Consider the following 18727-nt stretch of genomic DNA (forward strand, 5'->3'; position numbering starts at 1 on the left):
CAAAGGGCCAAGATAATTTTAGGACTGTAGCCATGCAACTACTCCTTAACTGTTAAGGAGTTGAAATTACTTTCAGTCCTTTGAAGGCAACGGCGAGGCTGATGTGGCCCCCGGGGAACATGAGTCGGACACCGCTGCTCTAAATAAAAAATGCGTTCTGAGGGAAACTTTTAAGTAACAACCTAGTTAATGGCCCGACTTTATGATCGATTGTATGCTTTGCGCTCCGGTCTCCAAGTGTTTTTGCCTGCTGAACCTCATAAAGAGTCTTGAAGAACTCTTCACACGCATTTTTTAAGGCGGCCTCTACAACTGATCAGTAAGCCAATACGTTCCTAATTCAGAAGCTGCAAAATACGTCGTTTCTACTGTGTTATGTATGACAAGTGTGCTTTAGATATATTTCATATTGTAGCCCGTGCTGTGGATTTTTTTCATCTTGGGGTTGTTCATATGGCTCAATTTATGGATGATGTCATCCACAAAATAGAATCAGCAAAGCCAGTTCATACTGTTAAAAGTAGTCATTTCAGGCTTATTTCCCATCACTGAAAATAAAAAAATCCGGCTTCATTTTTTACATCAAAGAAACATGGAAATCAGTCAGACGGATGGTAGATGCACCAGGCGGCGTCATCCCAGGGCCCTGTTGCAGGTGGACCGGGATGTGTCTTTTTCCTGATCTCTCGCTCTCTTCGCTCCCTCCGGAGCTGGGTGTTTTCAACCCTCCTTCCTTTTTCGCTCCAGAGGCTTTTGTACCCAGCTCACTGCACGCGGTAAGAGTCGGGGAAAGTGAGGCGCGTGCTTTTTGGAAAGCAGGAAGAGAAGGCCATGATTTAGGCAGCAAGAGGCAGCAGAAGACAGACACTGTTCTCAAGCAGGTCAGGTGTAGGGAACGTGGAAGGATCTGGAAAATGATTTTTCTCTCCCAGCGCCCCTGGAAAGTCTTCATATGTCCACAGGCATGTGCGTCCTTCGCTTGGAAGAGCTCTGCTTCAGAAGTTATCGGAGGGGGAGGCAGTTTGTAAAAGAATAAAAATTACTCAACTCCGCTGCTTTTCTCCAACTTGACTCGTTTCGCTTTTGTATTAAAATAGAGATGAGGAAGCAGAAGGGCGCACAGAACAGGGTGCACACGTGATCTGGGATCACGTGCCCTGCACGTCTGCAGACTATGAGGCCTGCATCTGGCAGACGCCACCCTGCAGCAGAGCGAAGCCCGGGTTTTCCTGGGTGGGGGGGAGGGGGGCGGGCAGCCTGCTACTGTCTTTCCTCAAGCCCCCGCAGTATGAGGTGCGGGCTCTGGAGTCAGACCGCCTGCGTTCATGCTCTGGTTGCTACTTACTAGCTCAGTGACTCTGGGCAGGTTTTTTATTTTAACCTGCTAATGACTGTTTCTGGCTAATGACAGGTGAGCTATATACATCAGCTTATTATCCTTTGCAGTCTTGAACTTCTCACCAGAGTATGGCTAGAGGTCCCCCCCCCCGCACATTTTGACGAAGTCCCCTGGCCAGAGGCGTGATTTCAGCCGGAGGATGGCCATTGAGAGAGAGAGAGAGAGAGAGACCAATCAGGATCCACCTGGGGCACCAAACCTCATATCGAGGCTGTGCTCATGGGACCTTTATGAAAAGTCAGTCCGTGTCCTTGTGCAAACCTGTATAACTCCTGTTCAGAGTCGCCATGCATTCAGATTCCAAGAGGAGCACCGCACTGCACGTACGTTACACGTGATATTACATTCACACATCCAAACTGTTGCCCGTACAGGCAAGCAGACGGACTCCAGCTTCACGTGCCCTGAGGTGTATGAGGAAGAACTCGTAGCAGTAACTCTGTTAATGAAATCAAACCATGCACATGACATTGAACCCACGGTGTACTTAGATTCACTTTTCTCCGTCACCTAAACCATACCTGGACGCACTGCATTGGCTACTGACGGTGTCATCGTGAATTATTTGCAGGGTAGTGAGGTCTCTTCTCTGGCAGCAAAGTTCAGAGAGAAAGGACAGGATCTAGAAGTACTTTTACTTACTTCATTTATAAGTTATTTTAAAATTGCTTGCAGAAAATTTAATTTTAAAACTTCCCTCGAGGAGAAATGAGACACTTACCCTGAGAAAACGGTCTTGAAAGCTTGAGAAATTAAAACAGTTGTATAATAAAATCAAAAGTACAGAATTAAACAACATTGTGCCATTAAACGAATCCAGTGACACACTTTCCTTTTAGACGAACTTTGAAATTCAGTGTCCGCTCAGCTTCTCTGTAACAAATAGAATGTATGTGAATCTACCTTATTTTTAGCTGATTATATGAAATTTTAGTTTATTCAGCAAATAAATGGAGCGTTCCTTTCATGAGGAGTGACGGTCGTGCCCGGGTTTGCCTGCGTTTGCACAGTTTGTAAAGCTAAGTCAGCCGCATCGGAACCCGTCGCCGTCATGTGCGCGGGACCGTCCATGCGGTGGGGCAGCCCTCCGAGGTCTGTGTCCCTGGTTGCACCTGGGCTCCACGGGAAGACACGTCTTAACAGGAAAACACGGGAGATGAACGAGGCAGTGACACACCATGGAGCTGACCGCCCTCGCTGCCGCAGGCAGCCCCTCTGCCTCGAGGTGGGAGGGGGACAGCTGCCCCCTGGCTGCTCCTTTCCCTCTCTGTGGCCTCTTCCTCCACTGTCTCCTGCGTCTGCTTTGTGTCACTCTCAAGTCAGCGACATCGATGTCCTTGTTGCTGCTCTGTTGACAGGGACACTGGTTCCGAGGACTCCAGATGGGCCCTGTGTTCAGGACCCGGAGTACGTGACCGTACTGAGTCCCTCGTTGCGCAGAGAACAAGCGCGCATCCAGGAGCAGAGCACCCCTGATCGGGCACTGCGCCTTCCATTTTCCCGCCTGGTCCAGGCCCTCAGGCAGCCTCATCCAAACAACTTACCACCCCCCGCCAACCTGAGCACTCTTTCTCCTCCGGAGTCTCCCCTCCAGTGAACTCTCCCTCCAGCTGCGAGGGGGCCTTTCTGAAGTGCAGCTTTGCCCGCTGTCCACCCCTGGACATCCTCCTGTATCTCCCCCTCCCCTAGGATGCCTCCCTCCCTCCCTCCTCAGCCAGCCACATGGGGCCCTGCAGCCGGCCTCTGCCTTCCCCTCCCGCCCCCTTGCTGGCCACGCTCCAGCCGGACAGACCTTCCACCCGGTCTCCACCTTCAGGGCCTCGCAGCTCTGCCCCGATCTTCCTGCATGCCATTCCCTTTCCGCCCCCAGCCATCCTCCAGGCAAACTCCTACTTCATGACCCTGCTTGGAGGTCATCCTGCATGCGGGCGTCCCCGTCCGTGGCTCTTGGCAGAGTGAGTCACTTCCTCTGGGGTGTTCTTGCACCATTCTGTGCTTGCCTCCTCCATGGGGCAGCTCCTGTGTGGGAGGGTGACTGTGCCCCCAGAGCTGCCGGGGTGCTGGCCACCTGCGGCCGCTGAGCGCTTGAAACGTGGGCAGTCCTCGTGGAGGTGTGCCATTCGGTGCAAGCGAGGAATCCAGATCGGATTTCAAAGGCTCGGTGTGAAAGGAACAGAAAATGTTTCAGTAGTAATCTCTATGTTCTTCACACATTCAAATGATGATATTTTGGATATATGGGGTCAACTGGAATAAGAATATGTCGTTAGAATTCATTTCACCTGTTTTATTTTTGCTTTTTTAAACGTGACTTGGTAGTTTTCAAATTCTGTATGTGGCTCGCATTTCATTCCTGCCGCACGGGACCCGTCAGCTTCTCTCCTGAGGCGATACGGGCGTCCGGTCTCGGCACCTTTAGGGTCTGACACCATGAAGCACAGTTGGTCTATGGATGGGCGGCCCGTTATCTAGATAATCCCAAGAGCATGCTTCCAGTCCCCCCAGAACAGAGCCCGTTTCCCTGGGCTGGTCAGTCCTGGTGGCCGCGTGTGGGGCCACCCTCTTCGGAAGGAAGCGCAGCACACGGGCCCGTGTTTAGTGGCTCGGTGACGAGCCCCGTGACGGCTTCGCGTTGGAGGTTGTGGCGTTTCCCTCGATTTGTAAGCTACAAACACCAGATCACACTATAGTTTTACTCGGAAGTTCTTTTTCTGTAGCTTATGTCCTGATTCCTCCAGGCCTGAGAAATACAATTCTAAATATAACTTTCTTGGAAGGCACTCCATAATGATTTCTAGGATGAAACCCCAGGCAATTGGTAGCACTGGCTGGTTTCCCTTTGTTGTGCTTGAGCTGCTTTTAATCTTTCCATGGTGTCACCCACGAAAAATAATTTAGTATACATATTGAAATAACTGAAATAATTTTCTCAAAACAGTACTTGTCAACATCTCATGTGAGACACTAATGTTTTCTATTCTCTTATATTGCCCTTTCTAAATGCTTCTTGTGCCCTGGCTGGTGTGGACCATCATCCCATAGACGGAAAGGTCACGGGTTCGATTGATAATCAGGGCGCGTACCCAGGTTACAGGTTCCATCCCTGGTTGGGGTGCGGATGAGAAGGCAGCCAGTTGATGTCTCTCTCTCCCCGCACCCCACCTTCCTTGTCTTTAAAAGCATTGGAAAAATGTCCTTGGATGAGAAACATTTTTCTAAAAGGCTTCTTGTGAACTGTTAGTGGGGTTGCCACTCATAGTTTAAACACTATCTTAATATAAAGCTCCAGGATTACGCATGGGTCTCTGTACCTGGCAAAAAGTGCCACTTCTGTCTGATAATCTTTTCTAATGAGCCTTTCTGGCCCCTGCTCTCCCCCCAACACCCCTCCCTGCCTCCAGTGCTTCCCCCCATGTGGTCCCTGTGCTGTCTTTCAGCTTCCATGGGACTGGCCATCCTCGCCCTGTTTTCCCATGACCTCTGTGGTCATCAGTGTGGAGTGAGATTCTGAGCACAGCCTTCAAGGGCATTCTGACCTGAAAACCAAAAGTCTTTGTTGTGTCTTAAGGTGTTCTTGGTGAAATTGAGTCTCTTTCACTTTGCGAGGACAGCTAAGCGCGGTGTCCACTCCGTGCTGGCAGCTCGGCCCAGCGTGCACACAGGAAGCCTTGGGAAGTGTCCTGGGGCCATGCTAGGGTTCGTTGGCACTATCAGAACAGTCCCCAGCGTTGGGGTCCAGTGCACTCACCCACGGAGCAGCATTCCCCCGCGGCCTTCTTGTTTGCAGGGAAAGAGGTATTTTAAAAGCCAGGAGGGGTGCTCTGGAATGTAGTTAATCATCATTTAGGGAGCAAGCTCTGAAGGAGACAGTGTTTGGTATATTAATTTCACCTTTCCTGTAATAGAATATAATTTTTTTTACCTTCTATGACACATTCCAGGGGCTCTCTTTGGCATTGTCATGACATTGGAAAAATATTTGACAGCTTGTCAAAAGGGAACATTTATAATTGGTACTAAACTATATATTTTCAGCCTCTAGAATAGCATGACAGGTAATTGAGGTGGACACTGAGAGCATTTCCCGCTCAAAAATAAGCACAAGAAATGCCAGTATTCATGGCACGTGTTGAAACCAGGTGGGATTTTGCAATCTCTTACAGTTAGCATGAAGCGTGGTGGAAATAATTCTGCAGTGGAAATTATTAAAAACTGACTTGATTAAAGTAGTTTTGTTACATTGGTGTGAGATGTCATTCTGGGGCATGATGACCTGAGAATAGTGTCATGGCTTCAGACGTCTCTCCAGGGCCCGCAGGTGGCGGGGACCCTAGCACGCCAGCACACTGTCCCTGGCTCGTCACCATCAGACCCAGGTGTCCCTGAGACACGGCTGCTTCTCAGCTTGGCATAAAGGTCTCGAGTAGCCTCCCCAACCCCCTCCTAGACTCTCCTGTGGCACTGAAGACATGTTTTAGGGCTGGTGCAGCGTCATTAACCTAAATATTTTTCATTACCTACGGTGTCTTCAGCTCGGGCAGCAGCGGGGTGTTTGGAAAGCTAGGTCTCACCCCCGTGTTCCCCTGCCTGATGAAACACTGTTTCAGCCCGTTCCTTTGTACCATGTTCTATTCTAGACTAGATCCCTATTTTACTTAAAAATCCATTTTGTTTCAGTGTCCTTGATGTAAAGCAGGAATAAGAGGCTTGTGTTTATGCTAACGGTGAGGTTGCTCCATCTTTGGCTGCTCTAGAGACGCGTATTTCAGTGTAACGAGAGGGCTTGTGCAGGAACCAGGCACCAGGGAAGCTGCCCTGGTCAGTACCTCAGGGGTGTCGCCACCTCTTCCACCGGCGGAAAGGAGCGGAGTCAGGACAGGAGGCAGTGCTAACGAGGACCCGGCACATGGCAATTTCCCAGGACGTCCCCCTGCTTAAGTCTCATCCATGACCGTGTAGAGCCACCATCCAATCAGGAGCCCAGAGCTGGTGCACAGCCTCGGCGTCCTGCCCGAAACTGAGACAAGGGCAGCAGGTCACTTCGTGAGGAGCCCGGACTCTGGAATCCAGAGAGGAACTGGAGCAGGTCACATTCCCCCCCCGCCCCTCCACCCCACAGGCACTGGGCTCCCCACCTGGACGGCAGTCCTAGTAATAATGCCCACGTGCTCCGGTTGCTGTGGAGACCAGGTGTGGCCTTGCACTTGCTTCGCCGCTGCAGCCCGTGGTGGCAGGTGCCTGTCTTCTGGTGTCAGAGCAAAGCTGAATTCAAGTGACCAGTTTAGAACTCTGACATGTCCCCAGAAAAACCATGTGGGCGTGTAGACATTATGTGAATCTTTGCTACAGTGCCCTGAGGTTAACGGAGAGCGAGTAGCCTGTTAATGCTATCAGGTGATGGACGGGGCTTCCGGAAGGGTGGTCGGTGATCTCCTGACGGCTGCACGCGGTGTCCTTTCCTTCCACATCCACAGCGTCGGCACCTGTAGCAGGTGGGGCAGGAGGAGACAGGTGGCAAGGAGGTAGACACGGAACTTCTGGTCAGTAGTCAACAGACTTCTGGTTTTTATTTTTAATTTTTTTTTGTTGTAGAGTTAACTGATATTTACTCTCGCTTTGTGATTATAACTGAATCAGCCAAACTGGGAATGAGAGGGCTCCCTAACTCCTGGGCAGAGAGGGCGGCTCCGTTTTCTGAGCCTTCTGCTCACGGCTCCTTTTGTTACGACATACAGCATTTATTGGCGCCTGGTAGCCTGCGGCCAGATGAGGTGTCTCCGTGGTGGGTCGTGGCAGCTGTAGCTGAGAGAAGAAGTGAGACCCTCGTCACAAGGCCTGGGCTCATCTCATGCTTCCTGCACACCCGGCTGGGAGGAACTTTGGTTTTTCACTATTTTTCACACATAGTGTAGAGGAGACGGAGAGCTTTCTAGTTAATTACGTTTTTTAAATTACCTAAAAGGAGATCCTAATCCTGGAGCAAATCACGTCACTAAATCTCATTCATATTTACCTGCTGCTGCTGCTTTTTAATGCAAGAAGAGACATCCTCCAAGCACATTTGAGTGGCTTCTGTCAGTGAGAAAGTCTCCCACTGAACCAGCGAAGAGGGGCAGCATGAGCCCGCACTCGCAGTCAGGAGGTCTGGATCTCCCTCGGGCTTCTCCCCCACCGGACTGGAGGACCAGTCTGATCACGGCTGAAGAACTTGCCAGATTCTGGGCATTTCTGACTGTGGCGGGTGCCCCTGCCTGTTCTTCTCCGAGGGCCTCAGAAGTCCTGGGTTCCGATTTGTACCTCAGGCCACGTGAAGCTCAGGGGCCGTGGCATGGGCACTCCACTAGCAGGACACGGTGTGTGCACGGCCTGCCAGGCACCCTGGGGTCCCTGCTGGGACCCCAGAATCTGAGCTGTGTCTTCCCAGGTGACTCCTGGAGTCTGCAGGGGGCACTCGTGAGAGCTTCTCCAAGTGAATTTCAGCGAGGTCAGTCTGAGTCAGAAAGATTTATGCCGTGTAGTAGATGGTGGGAGAGGAGGAAGCATGGTGTGTCCAAAGTTGAGCCAGTAACTAAGCCATGGACTTAGGTTCTGCAGCGGTGTACTTATTGCACTGGAAGTTTGAGGCCATCCTTTATAAGATTTATTGATAATCAGACTCTATACCATTTCCCTAGACTCTCAGCTCTCAGGGAGCTCTTTAATTCATAGCATTTGAGCAATAAATATAGGGCTGGGCAAAAGTAGGCTTACAGTTCTGAGCACGCAAAACCCCGGGTGTATTCTTGTATTGTTATTCACTAATTATGGTGTTATTTCCATATGTGCAATGACTGTAGACCGCCCCACCCTGTGTTTGCTATCAGTAAAATGTTCCCCACCTGCCTTTACTTTCTTCTCTTTAGATTGGTTTGGCTGTGTCCCCAAACCCTCTGTCACCCCCTCCTTGACAATCAGGTGCTCTCCAGGTCCAACTGATGACCTGTTACCATTCTCTTGGGCAGTGGGTGCCCAACAAAGTCTTGGGCAGCCGAAGGTCAGGGGTATGAGGCCTGGGGTTCCCCTGTCTCCAAGGCAGCAGCCGTGTGCGCCTCATCTGGGCTGTCTGCCTTGACCTGTCTCCACAGCTTTCCGGTGTCAGGCCCTGGACCTTTGTCTCTGTTTGTAAAGAAACGTTTTGAAGAATGCCAACGCTTCGTGAAATCGATGGGAACATTAACTCTTTGCTTTCTTCTCAACAGACACGAGACGACTTCCTGGGACAGGTGGACGTGCCCCTTAATCATCTCCCGGTAAGGACAGTCACCTGCTTTCTGTTGCCTCTTGTGAGGAGTGACTTCTGATGGCTTGCAGCTGGATGTGTGTTCGGAGTCATGTTTCCTCAGCACAGTGGAGAGGGCCAAAATACACAGCGAGTTCTCTGGCCCTAGCTCTTCTCCAGAAAGTGCTCCATTCAAGGGGATAAGAAAGAATCAACTGTCTGCATCTGGGAGGCTGCCGGTCGGTGTCGCCAGCATCTTGCTCTTCTGCTCTTCAGCTTGCCTTTGTCAAATCCTGCAAAGCAGCCACCTCCCTCCGCCAACCCCCTCCTTGTCCCTGGGCCGTCTTGGCTTTCAAGCTCATCCTTTGGGTCTAAGCAAACATGGGTTCCCTTTGTCTAGAATTGCACGTGCTGTTTCTCGTGGGCCACATCTGTACACACTGCCACGTGGCTTTCTCAGTCAGCGCTGATGGAGACCCTGCTGGTTCTGAGGGAACCTGTCAGCTTTAGAAATCGTAGTTAGCACGTGCGGTGTCACCGCCATTTCTCCCTGCTCAGGTGAGCAGCGCAGCCTTTGGAGCTGCTGATGAACAGCGGAGGCCTGCAGTGCTCCCGAGGCGATGTAGACAGACCGTGGGGGCGGGACCTGGAGGCTGGGTGAGGGGCTGGTCACCTCGTAGTCCGGCTTCGGTTCTCCGCCTCGCTCTACCCCTCCCGCAGCCCTTGGTTCCCTGGGCAACACAAAGTGATTGAAATAGCAGCCAAGAAAGGATAAGTCAAATGTTCCTGCCTTTTGTTGTTGTTAATGCTTTGTGTGAGCAAACCCCTTAAATAGTCTATAAAAGAAGGTGACTTAAACTACCCAGTGTAAGCCTATCGCTGCATTGAATTGGTGGCTATTGCCATATACAAAATACCAAGAAAGACACTCTGTAGCTTACCCAGGAGGAGGCTTTGCAGATATGTTGGGAAGGAATGTGAGCGCAAGCGATTTTTTCTTATGTACTCAGGAGAGCTGTTAAGGGAGAAAGGTTTCAAGTGCATTCCCTTCCGAAAGATTAGAAGCAACAGTGACACCATTAAAGTATATTAGTTTCTATATAAAACCCTGAAGCTCCAGGGTGCGTGAAGAGGGTGCCTGTGTGTGCGAGAGACGACTGTATAAGCCGGCAAAACCTGAGCGTTCCTTTCAAGTCACACTGAGAGGACCTGGAGATGTCAGCGTCTGCGAGGAAAAACTCTCCCCGTGTTTCCCCATCAGTGGGTCTTCTGTCCGTGCCCGTCAGGTTGAAGCGGGAATGTCCTCAGATTTTCAGACAGTAGGGGTTGGTTGGCCAGTTCTTTTTCATAGGTGTCCCCAGCCACCCTTTTTCTTACTGCAAAAACCCCCTCTCAGTCAAGGCAAACTATGTACTAATACTCTCTAAGAAGTGGAAGTGAAATCTGTAAACACCTTGCCCTGACAGCGCCTCGTTTGAGTGGTTGAGAGCAGAAGGGTTTCGAAAGGGTGGGTGGGACGCCTGGAGAGGAGAAGACTATTCCCCTTGAGAGACCAAGTCAGGAGAGGGAATGGCCGGGCTTTGGGTTTGGTGGAGGCAGGAGCGAGCCCTCAAAGAAGGTGCCGAGGCCCGGGGCTAGAACAGAAAGCAGCCAGCTAAAGAGAGCAGAAGGGCAAATGCTACGGGGGACTTTTACATGGGCGGAGCCAGCTGAGGGGCGGAGCCAGCTGAGGGGCGGAGCCAGCTGAGGAGTGGAGCCTCCCACATTTGCATCTGCAGAGAGATGAGCTTCCTTTGGAGGGCCATGGTCTCCACACTTAAAATGGACAGGCTTGATGGAGCCAACTGCAGGCTGGGAGATGGACCCCAACGGAAGCAAAAGGAGAGGGGCAAAGGTGCATTCTTATCCTGCAAGTGGGGGTGGAACCCCACCAGCATAGTCTGAATGGACATGGCCTTGGAGCTGCACTTGTGTGTGTGTGTGTGTGTGTGTGTGTGTGTGTGTGTGCGCGCCTGCGCTCCCATTGTGGGACACTCATGGGAAAATTGCACGCTGTCATTATGTTGATTATGTTTTTCGTGGTAACGTAAGCATGGGTATGTAAAATGAGTAGTTAGCATTTGAGTATATTTTGTGGAGTGCACGATGGGTGGTCTTTCTTTTCTTGATAGCTGCATGACCCTTGTCAAGGCAGATGACATATGGCCTATGGATTTAGTATTTGTCAAAGTCTTCCAATTTTAGACAAAAGAAACTAGGTGAGCTATCTCAGTAGTAACGAGAGAAGATAATGGAGAGTGGTAACATAGGTCAGAGGGGCACCGCCCTGGCCTTTCTCAAGGTTTAAGGAATCTTAAATATTGATGTTTAATCACAGGCATTTGATCATTAGTTCATTTCGTGCAGCCTCATCAGCTGATAGAGAATCTGTCTATTCCTTCTGAAGGTATTTGCTGGTAGGCCTGGTTCTGATCCGAGGGAGGGTCCGAGAAGCAAGTCCCTCCCTCGGGGGTAGCTTGGCATCGCTGCCAAGGGCGGCAGCCACCCGTGGTAGCTGAGCATTTGAGATGTGACTGCTGTGGCGGAGGGACTGGATTTATCCTTTTATTTCACTTTAACTTATTAAAATCTAAATTTTAAAAGCCACCTATGGCCGTCAGCTGCCACACTGGACGGCATGGGTGTGGATCAGAGGGGAGTGGCTTGGGTCAAATAGGCGTGGTTCTGGCTGTTGGAGGGAACTGAGTGTTCGCTGAAGTCCTGTTCAGTGTGTGGCCTGAAACTGACAGGAGGTCGTGTACAGATCCGCCCACAGTGGCCGGGCATTGTGGCGGGGGGCGGGGTTTCCCAAACCCACCAGTTTCACTGATGCCTTTTCATTGAGCTTTTTCCCCTGCCTGAGGCTGCTTCTCTCTAGTTCTGCATATCTAGTGTGCTGAGAATATTTAACTGAGTTAATAGGAAAAGGCCCTGAAGCTTCGAATCATAGAAATTAAGATAAAGAATAGTAATTGCTATTTTTAAAATTGGCATTAGCAAAATTGTTAATTATCTATGCTTTCATGTTGACATACATACGCACTTATTTATTATAAGGCAATTTAAACCAGGAATGAGGCTTTTTCTTGTTGTCTCCAAATACCATAACCTTTAAAAAAAAATTTACCTGCCTTGATTTGGTCTTAGAAGCTGGCGACAACTGAATGAAGATGTTTTCTAGATCCGGAGCTTGATGGGAAAGATGCCAGGCAGCAGAACCGAACTTGGTCTGATCCCTCGTGATTGTTAGGAGATTATTTTTAATAATTTAAATACTCTGTTTTGTGTTGTTGGGTGTGTGATTTTGAAAAAGGAATGTTTTAAACTTGGTGACGATGTTTGCTGCAGAACCCCCTTCCCTCGCTGGAGCCCCGCAGGCGTGTTGGTGCGGCCATTGGTGTTTGTGGTGGAAAACCTGGCTGTTAAATTCTCCAGCTGTAAAATCCCTGACCCCAGGCAGCCTTCCAGGAAGATGAGAGGGTCAGAGCGACCCTAACCTCTCTAGAGGCAGACCCTTCAGGGATGCACACTGCAAAGTTACTTTGGTGTCTCGGTGCCTTGGGCACGCGGGCCTTCCTTGGCTCACTGACCAGTGTGGGGTCCCTGGATTCATTCCATGCCCTGGTGGGTCGTTGTGAGAGCCCGGGCGGGGGCTCTACCAGGGAGACGAAGAAGCGGGCTGGGAGGAGGGTGTGAAGCCGGGGTGCGCTCTGCACTGCACGTTAGAGTCACTGCCTGAGTTATTGACCACAGTGGGCAGAGGAGGCCATGTCAGCTCTGTCATTGTCCCCATTGTCCCCTGACAGGGAAGAGTAAAGAGTGATAATGAGAAAGAAAAGAAACTTTAGTTTTGCCCCTTTGCTCATTGATTCCTTAGTGCCCTATACCTACTAAATGCTTCCAGATAAAAGAAAATAATTTTAGAATCATGGTTCGCTTTCACTCTTGGCCCTCAGACTCAATTCTCCCATCAATCAATTGCCTCTCTCACACACCCCAATCAGGGACTGAACCTGCGACCCAGGTGCGTGCCCTGACCGGGAATTGAACCAGCCACCCTTGGCTTTATGGGATGACGCCCAACCAACTGAGCCACACCAGTCAGGGCAAAGAGTCTAGGTTTTTGAGCTTTTCCTAAATATAGTATTTAAAAATTACTGAAATAATAACGTTTATTTTTTCTAATTTTCTGCTTGCTTTAACCACCTGATTTGGCACAGTCTTGGTTTCTTTGTCAAACGGATGAATGTTGAGGTTGCCCTCATAGCTTCATGAAAGAACCATCGGCAAAAGGCAGATTAATGGGGCCACATAGGACATTGATCTCTTGTGGAGGAGATAATCTTTCAATGACGTTAGGCTGGTGACATGATACTTTCATGTTACAAATAAGGTAAAACCGCCTTCACCGATTAGATCTTGCATGTTTCCCTATTAACTCCACATTCAGTTTTTTTGAATGACAGCGGCACGGAGGCACCAGCGACTACTGGTTCCCCAACGTTAATCAGTGGGAGACCGAGGGCTCCACCCTGCAGTTAGAAATTACACTTGGCCTTGACCACTATCATTTTGCCATTTGTCTAAGGCTGGGGTTGGCTCCTAAAAATGGGTGTTGACAGTGACATCTAGTGGATCTTGAGTGGATGGTGCTCGGTGACCTGTGCAGTGTTCGATTAACTCTCAAGGATGGGTTGTGGAACTGACTCGGCCTTCACCAGTCCCATCTTTTTTTTTTTTTTTTTTAGAGAGGGAAGGGAGGGAGAAAGAGAGAGAGAGAAACACCAATGTGCAGTTGCTGGGGGTCATGGCCTACAACCCAGGCATGTACCCTGACTGGAAATCGAACCTGCGACACTTTGGTTCGCAGCCCGCGCTCAATCCACTGAGCTACGCCAGCCAGGGCTCAGTCCCATCTTTTAAAACGAAAAGGTGCTCTCTGTAATCCAATTCAGTGTATCCAAAAACACGGCCTATCAGGAGTGTTGACTCTTTCTCTCCCTGTAGACAGAAGACCCAACCATGGAGCGACCCTACACGTTTAAGGACTTTCTCCTCAGACCGAGAAGGTGAGAACCTGGGGGTTGGGAGGGGTTGTCCTTTATGCCTTGGTTATTGGGTCTTTTTCCCGGGAAGATTGGACAACTGTTCTTGTTTTAGCTTTTTCCAAAAGTCATCCTATGAAAGATGAAACCAAGCCATAGCCTTGACAACCAATTTTCTTCTGTCGCGCAGTCATAAATCTCGAGTGAAGGGGTTCTTGCGGTTGAAAATGGCCTACATGCCGAAAAACGGGGGTCAAGACGAAGAGAACGGCGAGCAGCGGGGCGACGCGGAGGTGAGCGGCTGCGCCCCGGGCCCTGGTGTCTCTCCCCTGCCTGGGATCAATAAGTCGTCCACCTTAAGACTTTATTATTTAAGGACACAAACGTTTATAAAGCGTAAAGTGAAAAAAACTTTAAAGGGCCCATGAATCTGTATTTGATAATCTACCAGGATGTGTGTTTTTAGTAAAAAAAAAAAAGATGAACTTCTTATGTTACGACCCTAATAATGGTGGAGGTTTCTCATTACAAAATGCTAAATCCATATTTTATGAATCACCCCAGCCCTATGTGAAATTTTCCTCCTGTGTTTAATCCTCCCATGGCTGTGGACTTTCAGCTCTTTGTAAAATTCCTTTTAGCCCTTGGAATTGCTTCAAAGTGGATAAAGGGATTTAGGAAATCTTTTCCAGGTTTCTGCTCGTTTGGCCCCCAGGTGATAGACAGCACGCATTAGGAAAGCTCTCCTCTGGAAATGCCGCTTCGGAATTAGCTGTCCAGGGGACGTTTCCTGGTTCCCCCCCTGGCCCTGCTGCCTTTTACCTTTCTGGCCACACACCTGTACCCTGGGTCCCGTTGTCCCTCCTCAGCACACCCTTCAGATGGTGCTGTTTGTCAGATTCCCATCTTGTCCTAAAAACGCCCATCAAACAAGGCCTCTCTGTGGCCTGTTTGCACATCTGTTTGCAGCTGTTGCGTATACGTGATACGGGACTGTGTGTTACGGGCCAGCCCGCCAAACCTCCCTCGGCCCAGGAGGTCGGATTTCCAGGCAGTGTTTCATCTGCGAGGGGGAGTGAGCGAGTGGGTGGTAGACAGTCATGAATGTTAAGATTTCACAAGTACATCAGCAGATTTTTATCTCAAATCCAAGGAATTTTTTTTTTTACCCTCTTCTAGCCTTCCAACTGCAGTAACCCATGAATTACTTAATTTTCCAGAGACTTTACTAGGGGATGTGAGGAAGGAATACTTAATGCCTAAAATATGTGTTGCAAAAATGGAACTATAACTCTGGTGCCATGATGGCTGTTTATGTGGCCCCAGCATAAAGTGGGGAGCATCTAAGTAGAAAGCCACAGCACCCACACTTCTCGTGGCTCCGGTGATGGTACAAGATGCAGAGTGGGAGCTTCACCCCCCAGAGCCAGCCTCGGTGCCACCCTCCTGGGGAACAGGGGAGCCACGGGCCTGCTGGTCACTCGCGCTGTGATGTCTGTTAGAGCATGCACAGTATGGCTTATCTCCCCAGCTCCCTTTTCCCTTGGGGAGGTATTGAAAAGATGGCCACCTAACATGACCCATGTCATTGCCTTGGCTCTGTCTGGCCCTGTAGGCCTACAGGTCAAAATGACGAATGTGAAATACCAGAGGAGTGTATCATGTGCCTCAGTGGCACAGCAGACCGCACACATCCCGCCCGCTGTTGCTCCTTACAGTGCAGCCATCCCAGAGGGCAGCACAGTCCACTGGCCGTAGCTCAAAATATTATTAAGACTCCTCTGGAATAGGTGCCATCCCCCCTTTTGGGTAATTTCTTCAGATGTGGCACATGAGGCCACTGCAGGAGCCAGAGTGCAGCGGAGCCCAGGATGCAGGCGGCGCTGTCCCTGTGTCCTCCGCACACCTGAAGAACCCGCCCCGTGACCTTCCGTCTGATTTTACTCCGCAGCACGGGTGGGAAGTTGTGGACACGAATGACTCAGCTTCTCAGCACCAGGAGGAGCTTCCTCCGCCTCCTCTGCCCCCGGGCTGGGAAGAAAAAGTGGACAACTTAGGTCGGACCTACTACGTCAACCACAACAACCGGACCACGCAGTGGCACCGACCCAGCTTAATGTGAGTACCGTGCGAAGGTCAGGGGCGCACGCTTGCCTGCTGCAGTTATTGTGGACGTGGCAGCTCTTCCGCACGAGGCCGGGAAGGAAGTCTCACATCTAGAAAAGCACGTGGCTGTGTGGCACCCCAGGGCTCCTCTCCACTGAGTTCAGGAGCTCGGCAGCTGTCAGAATTTGCATGTGGCGAGGAAGCTCTTGCCTTTTATCACGTTCTGTCTTCCCTCTATGGATTCGTGAAACGTAAAGCAGAGGTTACGTTTCCTGGGTTCACCTTACGTGGGGGGACTCTGTCCTTTCCCTCCTCTGCAGCTTCCTCTTCTCACTAGCCCAGAATGGAACTCTTCCCTAAGGATTTTGGATCTTTATTCCCTTTAATTATTTGATTTGGAAACCCTCTCAAGAATTTTGTTTTCCCTATTGGGGAGATTTCTATATCACCCCCCTTGATATAATTAGGAACACATAGAAGAGTGCAAACTCAGAATTAGTAATTACTGTTTATTCTACGCCCTCCCCAGCCTCAGGGATGCAGTGCGCACTGATTACTATTTTGTTTGCTTGGCAATTTTTGGTTTGATGATGGGAAATAAACACTAGTTAGACCTCAGCTACTATAAAAAAGGATTTGAAGTAGCTTGTTTTTAAATCACGGTGTGCAGCAGGACCTAAAACTATTGATATGCAATAAAAGGTAAAAACAAAGTATTAAAAGAGGAAAAGAAAAATGATTCTAGCCATCATGAGTTGCATGAGTAGCCAGGCCTCCTTCGCAGCCAAGATAAAGGAGGTACTTGTCCATGAGTTCTGTAACTTGCAATATGTACTTAACAGCCAAGTATATCAGGTGAGATAATTTTCTCCTTAACCCAGACTCGGAAGGAAATTTGCTAATGATATTTTTGAAACAAGTGGTACTGATAACCCTTTTTCCTTTAGAAATTGCAAAGATATTCTGCGCATGATTCTGGGCGGGGAAAGGGGCCGAGAAGTTTGGTCTGGGCTTTCTTTGGTGGTGTAGAGATTGAGCTTGAGGAACCTGCAACAGCCAATGGCCAGTGGTTCCGAAGCCCCCACGTGGGTTCTCGTGAACAGCAGCTGCTCTCAGGCAGCTCCGACTGCCCTGCTTGGCCACCGTCAGCTCCTCGCTCCCCGGACAGCGTGAACATCTGAACGTCCACGTTCAGGGGGTGCTGAACTCTCCTCCATTGTGATTTTTTTCCCATGGTAATGATTTAGCGATTTTTTAAATTGACTTTTGTTTTATTTTACATTTTTACTGTTTTCCTTTGATTCATGGCCATAGCTCTTAAAAGTATTGTAAGCCATTGAGTACTCTGGCTGTTTGTAGTTAAAAAAGAAATGGACTCACCTTGGCCTTGGTTATATGTAGTGATCAGAGAACTCTTGGTAGCGATACCCGAAGCAAAACACCATGATCTGCCTTTGCTAGACATCCTAGTAAAGGGCCTTAAAACATAGCACTCCGTGGGGACCAGAGGGTCATGTGACCTCTGTAGAAAAGTGACCTCTAGCAACTGACAAAGGAAGAAATACTAATGGCCAACATATATATGGAAAATGTCCACCCTCGTTAATACTTGTCACGCAAACTGAAGTCTCTATTTGGAGGGCGGATGGTGATCATGGCAACTTTCTCTGCCTCACAGAGTTGCGAAACGAACAAGGGGATTACTGCGAAAACACGTCCTGGGTTTTTCTAAACATACCATCTTTGGTGGCAGTGTCCCAGAGAACTAAACCAAAACAGAAGATGGAAGTTGTGTAATGTTGGCAAATCAGTAGTCCAGAAGCAACATGGGAAAAATGCAGTTCCTCATCCAAGTTCAGGTTCACATGTAGTTTAGGGAGGAGTCAGGGGCATGGCTGTCCCCATCAGCGAAGGCAGCCACCGTGCTCAAAGGAGAGGAGGGTCCAGGAAGGACGTCAGCTGAACCCTGGGCGGAACTTGCAGAGCTGTGGAGTGGCCCTTTTCCAGCAGGCATGTCTTCTAGAAAGAGAGAGAAGGTTAGATAAGGAAAGAGTGGGTTTCCACAGCATCCCCTCTGTCTCATCTGAACTGTTAGAGAACTTGGGGTTCTTTCTCCTTCACTTGATGTGGCTTGGCCAGAAGCCTTCCAGAATTAAAGAATAATTGTTGTTTTTCTCCCCACTTCACCCCAGCCATTCCCACCTCTTACCCTCTATCCTACGCCTTTTTGGCTTTGTCCATGTGTTATACATGTTCCTTGACAACCCTGCCCCTTCCATTATCCCCTCCCACCTTGCCTCTGGTTACTGTCCATTTGTTCTTTATTTCAGTGTCTCTGGTTATATTTTGCTTGCTTGTTTGTTTTGTTGATTAGGTTCCACTTATAGGTGAGATCATATGGTATGTGTCTTTCATTGCCTGTCTCCTTTCTCTTAGCGTAATGCTCTCCAGTTCCATCCATGCTGTCATGAAGGGTAGGAGTTCCTTCTTTCTTTCTGCTGCCTAGTATTCCTTTGTGTAAATGTATGATAGTTTTTTGATCCACTCATTTCCTGATGGGCACTTAGGTTGCTTCCAACACTTGGCTACTGTAACTTGTGCTGCTATGAACATTGGGGTGCATAGGTTCTTTTGAATTGGTGCTTCAGGATTCTTAAGGTATAATCCCAGCAGTAGAGTTGCTGAGTCAAAAGGAAATTCCATTTTTAGTTTTTTTAGGTAGTTCATACTGTTTCCCACAGTGGCTGCACCAGTCTGCATTCCCACCAACAGTGTACTGGGGTTCCCTTTTGTCCACAACCTCACCAGCACTTATTTGTTTATTGATTTGGTTGTGATGGCCATTCTGATCGGTGTGAAGTGGTATCTCATCATGGTTTT

General features: G+C 49.3%; 1 protein-coding gene across 13 annotated transcripts in view; it reads left to right on the forward strand.

Moving 5' to 3' along the window:
• Positions 1-18727, forward strand: part of NEDD4L (NEDD4 like E3 ubiquitin protein ligase) — a 293932-nt gene that overhangs the window by 217367 nt on the left and 57838 nt on the right. For all 13 annotated transcript variants that reach the window (XM_045850050.1, XM_045850051.1, XM_045850052.1 and 10 more), the window contains 4 exons: positions 8638-8688; positions 13704-13765; positions 13932-14034; positions 15693-15859. In XM_045850050.1, the coding sequence (XP_045706006.1) occupies positions 8638-8688; positions 13704-13765; positions 13932-14034; positions 15693-15859 (383 nt within the window). The remainder of the gene's footprint in view (positions 1-8637; positions 8689-13703; positions 13766-13931; positions 14035-15692; positions 15860-18727) is intronic.

This window comes from Phyllostomus hastatus, unplaced genomic scaffold (genome assembly GCF_019186645.2).
Source record: "Phyllostomus hastatus isolate PE091 unplaced genomic scaffold, TTU_PhHast_1.1 phas_contig_80, whole genome shotgun sequence".
NCBI lineage: Eukaryota > Metazoa > Chordata > Mammalia > Chiroptera > Phyllostomidae > Phyllostomus > Phyllostomus hastatus.